The sequence below is a fragment of the Lolium rigidum genome, chromosome 7 (genome assembly GCF_022539505.1).
Source record: "Lolium rigidum isolate FL_2022 chromosome 7, APGP_CSIRO_Lrig_0.1, whole genome shotgun sequence".
NCBI lineage: Eukaryota > Viridiplantae > Streptophyta > Magnoliopsida > Poales > Poaceae > Lolium > Lolium rigidum.
The window spans coordinates 53724651-53736887 of NC_061514.1; the positions used below are offsets into that span (position 1 = coordinate 53724651).

The following is a 12237-nucleotide window of genomic DNA, read 5'->3' on the forward strand; positions in this document are numbered from 1 at the left end:
CCGGTGGTCTCGCGTCGCCTCCACGTTTCGGCGCCGCGCCGCACCCTGCTGAACCACAAGTCCACCACCACCAGGCACCAGCGTGTCGCGACGCGACGACTCGCACTCAACTTATTTTGCAGCCGGCTGTCCCGCACAGTCTCGACACGCGAAACGTCGCCTCGACGCGTCGGCGTGCCACGGCTTGGACCGGTAGCACCAACGGAAGACGACGGTGACGGCGACAGCAGCGACGCGCCGAACCAGGCGACCGCTGTCTCTGCTGCCGGGCCCGGGATCGGGAACAGAAACCCATCCGAGGCCCACAAGGAAAAGCCCAGCCCCGCGAAGAAAAGAAGGCCCAGAAGAAGCCTGGCAGCTCTCCGTTGCTGTCAATCCAGTGCATTTTTTTTTCAGTTTTAAGCAACACTACTTCCTACCCTGAAACGGCCGCAACAGTACAGGGCCTTCTTCTGCAACGGCATAGAAATGAGCAAAAAGCCATTGCATCGCCACACGAATCTACCACGCAGGCAGAGACCATGGATACAAGAACTAGCATTTGGTGAGGATCTCTGCCCCGGTCTTGGTGATCAGGATGGTGTGCTCGAACTGCGTCGCCATGCTGCCGTCCGTCGTCAGCGCCGTCCACCCGTCGTCCCACATGTCGCACTCGATGCTGTCCTTCCCCATCGTCAGGATCGGCTCTGCCCACCACAGTTAGCCACACCGTTCAGTCAGTCAAATAACTGGCTTCAGACCTCGATCATCGCTGTGTAATAGTACCACTCGTATTACTCCGGAATGGGCAGAGTGATGCGTACCTATTGTGAATGTCTGCCCTTCCACCATCTGCCCTGGCATGTTGTTACCTGTTCAAGTGAATGTGTCAGCTATAATGGTTCAGTACTGAGTGCCAACATAGTGCCTGCTTCAAGATCACCATAACCATCTGAATTTAAGGTTTCAAGTCAGTAAGTGGTGCTGACTGCCATCAAATACAATAATGTTTCAGCGCATGCTTGCCCCAATATTAATTAACTGTGATTCTGAGTACAACTGAAGTTAACTGGGTAGAAATGACATAAGAACCTAGACAGAATGTCTGCCTACACGGAAATTTGCTAGCCATTTGCTTGCAGCGGAATCTGAAGTGAACCCCGAAGCTACGCTCATTTAAACAGCAGCTGTAATTTCTCATTCAGTTTTCGCAGTACAGGCTGCCAAAGTACAACTGGGCATATGTAAATTCCTTAATTTTCAACATTATAGTATTTGTTTATTAACAACCACTTACGCTGGTGATATATAATTGGTTGTGCATGAAATGCTCTGCCAACTCCATGCCCAACAAATTGCTCCACAACGCCAAATCCATGCCTCTCCGCATGATCACTGAAATCGTCAAGAAACCCAATGAGTATAGACCTATTGCACGTGTATCCGAAATGAAAATTTTGATATAGCTGTATTTCATCACTTGAGAAAATATTTACTTAATTGTTTTCCTTCAGGAATTCCTTGCCCAGTTATGATGCTTAAAGCATAGATGTCAACGCATACACTTAAAACACAAGACAAAATGTGCTAACAGATATGCTACTGTTTGATTGTCAAACTGTTCCAATTTAACAATTTACAAACACAGATTAGCCCATCTAGGAACATGAGGAGACATTTTTAAAGAATAGGACAAGAAGAACATGCTTTTATCAAGATGATGGTGACCATGTCTTGTATTTGCCCCACGAGATTTCTACAATGTTTTGGGTTCAAAGATCTGAGATCATTACAGGTTGGGTGTATCTTACCCAGTATCTACAGTGAGAAACATGGCCAAACCCTCCAATAGTACTTCACAACAAGTTATAGTAAAGATGAGACTATCTTTCCTTGACATAAAACACAGTGTGAGATATCTATACCTTATTCTTCTGCCAATTTTCTTAAAGCTCACACCATGTTTGCAGGCTGCTATGCCTCTAAGCATGCACTCTTCAGCAACCTGATATTAGCAACAGCAAGCCAGTGTGGTCAACGAGGTTCACATTTGGGAGAACTTGATATACCATTCTACCATTTCATAGTTACGCTACTAGTGATGAGTTGGGCTGACCAAGTGAAATGGACACATAGACAATTTGAAAAGGATGCCTGAATAAACACATAGGCAATAAACTCCCCAGCTTTGAAACTATTAATGTTTATTGCAGTGAATCATGGACCATTTTAGCTAGAACTGTGCTAGCATTTACGAATATATGAAAACTACGATTCCAAGAACATGCACTACATGTGTTCTAGAGAAAAGTTAATGTACCTTCACAAGACGTTTACTGGCTTCATCCACTTCTCCACACAAAAAAGTTTTAGAGGTGTCCCCATGAAAACCCTGAAGCAGAGAGGGTCATTACACTATTACTCAGGTGATTATACCCAAATTGAAGTGGGCAACGGTATCAATAGTATGAAGTGATGAGAAGTGCCAATAACTAATAAGTGATAATTATATAACAAGAGCACAAACACATACATTCAAGTAGACAGTGACATCAATGTTAATAATATCACCATCCTGTAAAACACCGATGACAAAATAAATTATGTCAGAAATGGATCTGCAGAAAAGCTCTGGAGTAGGCACAGAACATGTTAAGGAAGAGCTTATTTCTGAACCTGTAGTTCTCGTGAATCGGGAATACCATGGCACATGCACTCATTCACTGATGTGCATACACTTTTCGGAAACCCACCGTATCCAAGCGGGGATGGATAGGCTCCAGCATCAATGATCATCTTGTGCACTGCTTTATCAATTTCGTCTGTTGTTACAGAGGGCTGATAGAAAGACGCAATAGATTTCTCACTGAAGCTGTAATTTATTGTGGTGTACACATAAAAAAGGCATGTTGTAAACGAAAGGAACATACAAACAGTGAGTAAATTGAGCACTATAACTGGTGACACAGACTGACATAATTAGTTATAAGAGAACCAGACACTATGGTGATGACATAATTAGCTGAAAGTGCATGCTTACTTTGACTAATTTTCCCGCATTTTCAAGAACACGAGCAGCAAGCTCACAAGCAGCTCTCATGTGGACGATGGTCTCCTTGTCATGCATTTGCATCTCACTCGCTATCTCTGGCATTTTCTTTGAACCAACATAAGGAGGCCGAGGTATGTGGCGTGGTACTGGAAGCGCTGGACTAACAGTCCCACGTGCCAGCGGAGCTCTTTTCTTGAGTTGTTCAGAAACTTGCGGTGCTCGCGACCTGTGAGTTTTTGTAATCGTCAGAACCATTATACAGACTACAGACGATCGCTTAGTTCAGTGGCACTTACACGTCCTAAGCTATCAAGCAGTGACCACATACAATTTCTTAAGGAATTCAGGCAGCCACAAGTCTAGAATGTGAATATGGATTTTGTACCTAGTATTTGCTTCCAATCCCCCTGACCTCTTTGCTTGGACAATGAAAGGCTTCTGAAGGCATGTTTTGCCTTGAAAAGTAGAAGATGAAACATACAAATGATCAGTACACAAAAGTAATACTAGATAAAGAGGTCGAGTAGTAGTATTCAATTTCTATGAAATTAGGGCTGAAGACCCTTACAACGAGAAAAATAGTTTAGTGAGAATGTTTTCTGCTACATATTACATAAGAATTTCACATGTGCAGTTTACAGGTATGCTACTTGTAAGCTGCAACGCTGGTTACTTAATTAGCAGGGCAGTAAAAGCGGCGCCGCAGTTTACACATCAGAAGCGGCTGAATGGAGGAAGATTCTAAAAGCTTCAAACTACGACTATGCGGGGCGGGGCGCAGAATAAGTACCTTTTCCACCGGAGAGGAGCGGCGGCGAGCGGTTTAGCTCCATGGACGGGAATCTGACCGCCATGGGAGCAGTTTATCTCGCCCAAAACCTGAGATATGGGTGTGGGTGGAGCAGTGACGGCGAGGGCCAGACACTAGAACAAGATAATACTGCCGGATCTTTTCCTTTTCTTTTTCCGCCGGGGCATGGGCTGGGCCGTTAGGGCATCTCCAACCGGGCGACCCAAACGGACGCGCTGGGCCGTCCGTTTTGGGCCGTTTGCGTGGCCGCCCGGACACGCGGACAGCGCCCCGCGTCCGCGTGTCCGTTTGGGTCGCACGCGGCGCCCAACGCGGCGACCCAAAGAGACGCCACGTGGTTCGTCTTCGCTGCGCGGCGGCTGCGCCATGGCGGAGCCTCGACGGGACAGCCATGGCGGGAGGTGGAACGCGCGGGAAAGATCCCGCGCGCACCAAGGTTCCCGCGCGCGAAAACGCCATTGGCGCGCGCTCGCGCCCAAGTTTCCCGCCGGACCGCCGGCTATAAAGACGGCGGCGGTCTCACCCGGACCGCATCACCGTTCTCTTCCCCTCCACCTTGTCCGGCGCCATGCCGCGCACCCTTCGATCCACATGGGCCAAGCTCTCCCTCGCCGCCGGGCCGGGTTCCCGCGGACGGACGAGGAGGAGCGCGCGGACTCGCGGTGGGTCGCCGACGACGAGGCGCTCCGCGTCGGCCGCCGAGGCGGCGGCAAGAAGGCCGGTGACGCGGAGATGGGGGAAGCGGCCGCGGAGGGATGGCACGAGACCGCGGACGGGCGGGTACGCGGCCGTGGAGGAGGGGGCGGACGCCGCGGAGGAGCCCGTCGCCGCGGAGGACCTCGCGATGGCGAACATCAACGCCGCCATCGAGGAGCGTCTCGCCGACCTCACGCGCGTGACGAAGGAGCACGAGGGCATGCGGCGGGCCGGCCGCCGCCGCTAGGCGACCTCCTCGGCCGGAAGAACGAGCTGCTCGCTATGCGAGCAGCCCGTGACCTCATCCGGATGCCGTCGCCCGAGCGGCGCGCCCGGGAGGATGCTTGCGTCGGCGGAGCGCGGCCGGCAAGAGCGCATGCGCCGGCGGCAGGACAACCACGAGGCCCGGGCCGCCGGCCGCGTCCGCTTGGAGGCGCGCACCGCCGTGGAACGCGCCGACCTGCGGGAGCTTGAGCTATGCGGGAAGCGGATGGTTCCGCCGCGCGAGAGGCGGAGCGCGAGCGCGCCCGGGCTGCGCGGGCGGAAAGGAGGAGGATGATGCCCTCCGTCCAAGCTGCCGAGGCCCGCGAAGCCGCCCGCGCCGCCGCCGACGCCCTCGCCGCCGGCCGACGCGCCACCCGGCCCGTAGAAAGCTGGAGTGGAATCCTCACGCGTACGAGCCGCCCGCGTCGAGTGAAATCCACGGCCCCGACGGCGAGCCGGCGAGAGTCGCCGGCGAGGCCGCCGGCCCCGTACGTATAGGATAGAAGTAGTAGCTAAAAAAAAAATGTAATGAGTTCTCTATTTAATGAAATATATTACTTATGCCTATGACACGCGGGCCGGGGGCGGACAGCGGGCGGACGCGAGCGACCAGCCTTTCGCGTCCGCGGCCACGCAAACCCGGCCAAGATTTGGGCCGGGTTTGCGTCGTTCCGGACGCCGCGGGCATCCGTTTTAGGGATGGGTCCGCGCGCTGGGCCGGGTTTTTGTCCGGCTGGACCCATCCGGACGCGCGGGCGCGGGATGGGTCGCCCGGTTGGAGATGCCCTTATGCCTTTTTTCTTTTGAAAACTTGAATAACGGCCTGTCTTTCTTTACAGTAACGAGCCCGGAGCCTCGACATCTTTTCGCTCCCTGCACAGGAAATCATATTTACGAGTTTCAGAAAAATGAGATAAAATTTGGATCCTTTAAACTTGCAAAACGTCTGGATATATGTATGTATATTTTCAAATCTGAGAATCGGTCTGGTGGCTAGGCGTGCGGGAGCACACGCCTTGGGTTCGACGGGTGCTCAGGAATTTTCTTCTATAAAAATACCAACAGATGCTAGTGCCTGGGTTGGTCGCATTTTTTTTTGTATATTTTAAAATCTCCAATTTTTTATCAGATTTTGTTATCTTTGTGTACCTCGCACTATAAAGAATTTCTTATTTAGAATTTTCACACTTTTAGGTTACATGATTGACTATGCCCAAATTTTTCCTGAAAAAAGGGGAGTATGCCTAGAATTTTTGAAAATTATTAATATTACTTTTGGATCTGAAAAAGGGGGCTATACCCGTTAACGAAGGTGGTAGGGGCACTTCTGCCACCTTCATTAACTGGGCCGCTGCCTCATGCCAAAGGCTGGCAGCAGCGGCTGTGAGGGATGCTCAGTTGAAGGGAAGTTGGCCCCCACCCCTAGGTGTGGACATGTTGCAGTTCTAACTTGTTAATGGACAAACATTTAGGAAGTAGCTGGCAAGTACTCGATACAGTCTACTTGGGAGGAAAAGGCGAGATCGCCTCCCTCATCGCTCCCGTGGGCTATGGGAGGGAAGCCCTAGCCCTGGCCGCCTCGCTCCCCTCTTTCCCACCCTATCGCCACCGCCACCGGTCGTAAGTCAGGCGCAGGTTGCGGCGGGGCCTCTTCGTGTCCCTCGCTCGATGTATTCTCCAAGCGGTGTGGGAACATGCGGTGCTGGGGAGAGCCTATGGTGGCAGCGATTATTGGCGGCGTTTGATTGGAGGTTGCAGCTGCATGCGGAGCGGGCGACAATTGCACTCGCAATGGGTCGAAGATCTTAATCAAGCGGTGGCCGGTGCGTGGCCTGGCAATAATGACGTCCAGGGTGTCGTGGCTTCCTCATGACGTCTAGGCCCATTTGGTCCCGATCTGGGTAGGGCGGGCCCTATGGTTCCCGCTGGAGCCCATCTCCCTTGTCATTTTGCGGCTAGGGTGCTAGCAGGTCCTGGCCACTCGCCTAGAACCTGATTCAGGTATGCCTTGTGGGTGTCGGTTGGCTTGTTGCAACTCGGTGTTCAGAACCTGATTCGCTGGCTCCGACCTTCCCCAGCTGATCTTCATGCTAGCCACTGACCTGAGATCTTGGATGTCGAGGCGGCAGCCTCGATAGGTGGACTGCGGGGACATTTCTACGGCAAGTGACATGGCGGCGGTGGTGGGCTTGTTCTTTGGTCATTTGGATGGTGAGGATCGGGTGGCGGAGACCCTGGAGTTGATGGCGCTTCGGCATTGGCTTCTCTTAAATCATGTTTTGGAGGTCGGGGTCGGGGACAGTGGGTGGCCCGTGTTGTCGGGCGTGTGCAAAGGTTTTTTCCGGGCAAAAGCTCCGCGTTTTGATGCCAACGGTGGCGATGCTTGTGTGCGTCATAGCTCACTTGATGATGCCATTGTGGTTACCTTCTCCGTGTTAGAGCTCCGTGAACCCTTCACCTTGTTGCCTTGACGATGCAGCCTGTGCATCATTAGTTCATTACCCTCTCTGGGGCATTGTCGTGGAGTTTCGATCTTTGTCTTGTTTCGGTGGTAAGTTTTGGCTCTCCTTATACTTTTTTAAAAAATCTTTGGTATGCTTTGTAAGAGTTTCTCCTCATCATCTTGTATTGATTCGGTCGTGTGTGACTTTATTCATAATGAGAGACGTAAACCTGTTTGGACTCGATATACTTGGTGACACCTTATATATTTCACTAAGGAAATTAAGGCCTTTCCATGAGAAAAATGCCTATGCTACTCACGGTGTGATCGAACCTGCGTTTAACCACTGTACAACACACAGGCCGAACACCATAACTACGATGACGTGGCTTTTGCTGCCAGGAAAGCGTCAAGGCTCACGTTCAGTTCTCGAGACAGGAACATGATGCAGATCGGCGGGGTTGCCTTGAGCAGCGTCAGCATCAACGAGACCAGCGAGCCGAACCCATCGCCGCAGATCAGCCCACAGGCCACCGCCGGCGACATCATCTGCATGTCATTGCGGTCGGACCTCCCCCACAGGTAGATCAGCGCACTCCCCATGACCATGGCTATGGTGATCGTGGGCGGCGCGAAGAAGGCCACGGCCATGGCGATGGTGCTCGGGATGAACCGCCGGACACGCCACCCCCTGCACGCCGCGACCTCCCGCAGCACACTCAAGGAGAGCGCGAGCGCGAAGAAAATCTTGCAGATCAGCATGGTGTGGGTGGGCAGCCCGTTCTCGGTCATGCCAAGCATGGCGATGCCGCGGTACACCTTGGCGTAGGGGCCCATGGAGTTGCTGTCGTCGTGGGCGCCGGCGTTGAACACTTTGTAGTACACCCAGAAGATGACGGGGTTGATCACGCAGCCGAGCGCCGTCCCGGCGATCTGGCTGATGGAGATCGTGTGGGGCGAGGTGAGGGTGATGTAGCCCGTCCTGTAGTCCTGCATGAGGTCGGACGCCGTGGAGACGTTGGACGCGATGATGGCGCATGCGGCGAGCCCAGCCACCACGCCGCCGTCCTTGAGCCCCACCCACGAGCTGAAGATTAGCATGGCGATCTTCCCGTAGGTGGTCGCGATGTTCAAGTCGGTGATGCCGTTGCCGTACGCGTTGCAGAAGGCGAACAACGGCGCGATGATGTAGGCGAAGGCGACGTGGTGGTACCGCAGCTGGGTGTAGAGGTGCGGTATGACGACGGTGGAGATGACCGACGTGAACACGTACGCCATGATCGGAGCCATGCTGGGGATCCGGTCCCGGAGGAAGACCTGCATCCTCCGGCGGTCGTCAAAGCTGTGCGTAGTCCGGTCGAGGATGTCATTAAGGCACTGGAACGGTTGCCCGCCGGCGTTCTGCATCGGCTGCGGGTTGTCCTCTTGCTTGCTCATCGTGTAGAGGGTCCGAATAAGGATTGACAGCATGTGCAGGAGGCCATCGGCGAGGATCATCGATATCCCGATGAACACCCGGTAGCCATTGATGCCGCTTATGTTATCGTTGTCGAGGCCCTTGGGGTACCAGTCACCCGCCTTGGTCTCGATGTACGGCCATATGAGCCCCCACGAAATCAAGGACCCAGCGAGCATTGAGATGGTGATCTTGTACGGGCAGAACATCCCGACGCCGACGTTAGTCATGGAGAAATTGAAAGAGAACCTAATCGTAGAAATTAAGATCCATCCACTAATTAGTACCTGCTCAACTTAATTAATCTAGAGATTTGCGGTGCATTGTGATTGTAAGACCCACCCTAGTCGATACGCCATGATGCCAAACGTTGGGATCGTCCGGAAACCGCAGTTCTGGCCGCCGGCGAAGAACCACTGGAAGATGGACCACGCGACGATCCCACAGAAAGTCTTCAACAGCATCGCCACCTGCTTGCTGTTTTGCTTGGCACCCTGAGGAGTGTGCATGGTGTTGATGAGGTGCGCGGTGGCCGTGCCGCTGGGGAACGTGAGCCGGTGGTGGATGATGAGGCTGTTCCTGAATGGCATGATGGCGAACATGCCGGCGAAGCTGGTGAGGAGCAGGAACACGACCATCCTGCCCACGTTCGGCTCTTCCACGTTGTTGGCATCGTTCCCGATGCTGCCCTCGGCGGCGCTGCTGCTCATCGCCAGAATGTACGTCCCAAACCCACCGCTGAAGGCGATGCTGGTGCAGGCAACGACGCAGGTCTGGATGACGGTGTTCTCCTGGCGGGTGAAGGGGATCTGGGAGGTCTCGCAGCGGTCGAGCAGCCGGATCCACACGCGCGGGAGGAAGGAACCCAGGAGGCCGGCGGGGATGGCGAGGGAGGGCGCGAAGCCAGAGGTGAGGGCCAGCTTCATGGCGACGATGCTCAGCATGCACCCCAGCGCGATGCTCACGGCCACCGACCGCAACGTGATCGTCTCCGATCGTGACGGCACGGGCTCTCCCTCGAACACCCGCTCCATCGACGGGCGCTCCTCCTCCTCCAGCCGAAGGCCCCGGCCGGCCGGGGGCGTCGACGGCTCCATAGCTAGCGCGGCCGCGTGCAGCTCGGCCGGCCTGTTTGGAACGTAGGATCGAGGAGAAACCCCACGTTCCAAACAAAGGCCGACTTGGCCGCGCAATGCGAAGGCAGGTGGTTTCTCTATGGAGGCCGAGGGAGACTCGCCGTGACGCCATTTTTTGAGGGGTGCCGCGCCGTGACAGGTTGGCGTGCTGTTTTTTTTTTTTTGACAACTAGGTTGGCTTGCTGGTTAGCTAACGTGGTGATGCTAAACATAGTTGTCTTGTGCGCGTGTGGTTGTTGAGCGTTTCATAGGTTCCGCACGCACGTGCCTCGAGCGAAGAAAATCACCAATAGAAAGTGTCTGTATAATTGTTTATAAGTCGACTGATTTTCCAATTCATCGTAATTCATTTTTTAAATTATATAAGATGCCATGTGGCGTTAGAAAAAAAAGGAGTGTCTGTTTGACACTTAACTGATTTTTATTTCGCCATAAGTCAGCCTTGGCATGGAGGAAAAAATCCTCCAACCCTCTTAGATCAAATCCTTAACAAGCTTCCATTTATAAAATGGATTATGGGTTCAATTTGGTACTTAATTGGCAACAAAGAATGAAACTAAAAATAGAAATAAAATCCATTATACGAGCTTGTAAGACTAAAATTACATCATTGCTTGGCAAAAATCACATTGTTTTAGATCATGTAAAAGCTAGTGTAATAGGCAGTAACTTGCTATATAGTCAACTTGTAAAACAAGAAAACGGTAATCTACAGAATTTCAAAAATAAAATTTTGTTTTCCTAAATTTACATACTCCAGATCATGTAATACTAGTGTGTTGGGATGTAATTTATGCCACTGGCCAAAAGGTGCAAGTAATACTAATTAGCTACCTTAGTCTCTCTCTTCCCCACTCACACACACCGTTCTGAACAAAACCACTTCAAAGAAAGGTTAGCACCTCTCTGGAGAAAAACAATCATGATGGGCATGTCGTTGCTGCCTAAGAGCATCTTCCGTCACGTCCACCAAAGCGCGTCCACGAAAATGTTGGATCGGTCGTTTAGGGGACGCAACATCATGGTGCCGTGTTGGGTGTCCTTCTCCAGCCGCATCCGCCAAACACGAGGCCCAAAAATCTTTTATTTAAAATTAACTCTTTATTCATAATTTTAGAGATGCTTCGCCGCTTTTACATGAATAAAACTTTGAACGGCCGATGAAGAACATCCGGAAACCTTGTTATAAACCAAGGGTGGGGGCATGAAACCCTAGACTAGAGGCCCTACTTGCCCTCTTCTTCTTTGCTGCCATCGGTGTCGCTGTCGTCGCCCGAGTCATCGCCGTGGTAGTGGATATAGTAAGACTCGTTTTCGAACACCTTGACGTTCATCTCGCCTCCGCTTTCGGAGAAGAAGTTCACCAAGTATCCAACCTCGACGGCGTGGGCACGTGCCGGTGTGGAGGAACATGTTCCATTCCCCGTCGAACAAGACCACCACGGTCCACCGACAGAAGCCACAGCTTGCTTCCCGCCCGGCGAGAAATTCGGCGAACTTGTCCGGGAGCTTCTTCTTGCTGAAAGGGTCGTCGTTGATGAGGACGACGAACTCGAAGTACTTTTCCTGGGGCACTCCGTCTCCTATTTCTCAGGCAACAGCGCGCGTGCAACACGACCGCCCTACCCCTTCCACGGCCGCGGTGGCCGCGTCCTTGGCCGCGGCCAGTTGAACCCGCCATGGAGCGCGTATGGAGAAAGTTGGGTGGTGGTGACTATGGTTGTGGATGCGTGACGTCTTCTAGCGCGTTTGGGGAAACTGCAACGTCGTTGCGCAGCAATTTATTTGCGCTAGCTAGAGGTAGGCGATGGGTGTGCGGTAACCTTGTGTGGCTGAAGAGGCTGGCCCACCACTCGCGACGTAGATTTTGATTGCGTCCGGCGCTCGCACAACGTCCCATGTGTAGCGGGAAAGGGCTCGAGGTATGGGGCACTGTATTGGGTTGTGCCGAACAGAAAAGTGCTTTGGGGCGCACAACTAGGGGCGATCAAATGTTTGGCGCGCCGCAAATTCCTTCGGAAACACTTTTCGGACGCGGGTTTAGATGCTCTAATCGGTAGGACAAAAACGCTACTAATGGGAATTTCATAATCACATATCCGCATATTAACAATTTAGAGATTTAGATTAGTACTCAGTCAACTCTACCACCGGTAAATATTTGTGCCTTGTGCAAGTGGGCTCCCACCCCGCCTTATCTCTTTCCCCCCTTATCAATCGCGTTTTCTTTCTACTTTATATTTTTTATTCTGGTATTGACATACTTCATCCAACCCTACCAAAATATTAATTTTATTAAATTTCAAAATATTTTTCTTAAATACCCAAATGAAAAGAAACTAAAGAAATGAAGTATACAAAAATCATTTTCAAATGATGTTTGATTTTAGAAAAGGCATG

At 52.1% G+C, this 12237-nt stretch overlaps 2 protein-coding genes across 2 annotated transcripts; both read right to left on the reverse strand.

Moving 5' to 3' along the window:
* Positions 1-442: 442 nt before the first annotated feature.
* On the reverse strand, positions 443-3960 carry LOC124676784 (methionine aminopeptidase 1B, chloroplastic-like). The gene is made up of 10 exons (XM_047212815.1): positions 3822-3960; positions 3417-3486; positions 3020-3257; positions 2656-2817; positions 2513-2554; positions 2300-2371; positions 1905-1984; positions 1277-1374; positions 804-851; positions 443-686 (listed from the first exon to the last, which is right to left on the reverse strand). The coding sequence occupies exons 1-10, from the start codon at positions 3883-3885 to the stop codon at positions 535-537; spliced, it is 1026 nt and encodes a 341-aa protein (XP_047068771.1). The 5' UTR covers positions 3886-3960; the 3' UTR covers positions 443-534.
* Positions 3961-7620: 3660 nt separating this feature from the next.
* LOC124670587 (probable metal-nicotianamine transporter YSL17) lies at positions 7621-9798 on the reverse strand. Its single transcript, XM_047207073.1, has 2 exons — positions 9044-9798; positions 7621-8950 (listed from the first exon to the last, which is right to left on the reverse strand). The coding sequence occupies exons 1-2, from the start codon at positions 9796-9798 to the stop codon at positions 7621-7623; spliced, it is 2085 nt and encodes a 694-aa protein (XP_047063029.1).
* Positions 9799-12237: the final 2439 nt, after the last annotated feature.

Bases quoted from the DNA above. Each gene is read 5' to 3' on its own strand.
- LOC124670587 (XM_047207073.1), bottom strand. From the start codon at position 9,798: ATGGAGCCGTCGACGCCCCCGGCCGGCCGGGGCCTTCGGCTGGAGGAG. The intron at 8,951-9,043 runs GTGGGTCTTACA...TTCTACGATTAG, and splicing joins ATCATGGCGTATCGACTAGG to GTTCTCTTTCAATTTCTCCA.
- LOC124676784 (XM_047212815.1), bottom strand. From the start codon at position 3,885: ATGGCGGTCAGATTCCCGTCCATGGAGCTAAACCGCTCGCCGCCGCTC. The intron at 2,818-3,019 runs GTAAGCATGCAC...TCTTTCTATCAG, and splicing joins ATGCGGGAAAATTAGTCAAA to CCCTCTGTAACAACAGACGA. The intron at 1,985-2,299 runs GTACATTAACTT...TGCTAATATCAG, and splicing joins CCAGTAAACGTCTTGTGAAG to GTTGCTGAAGAGTGCATGCT.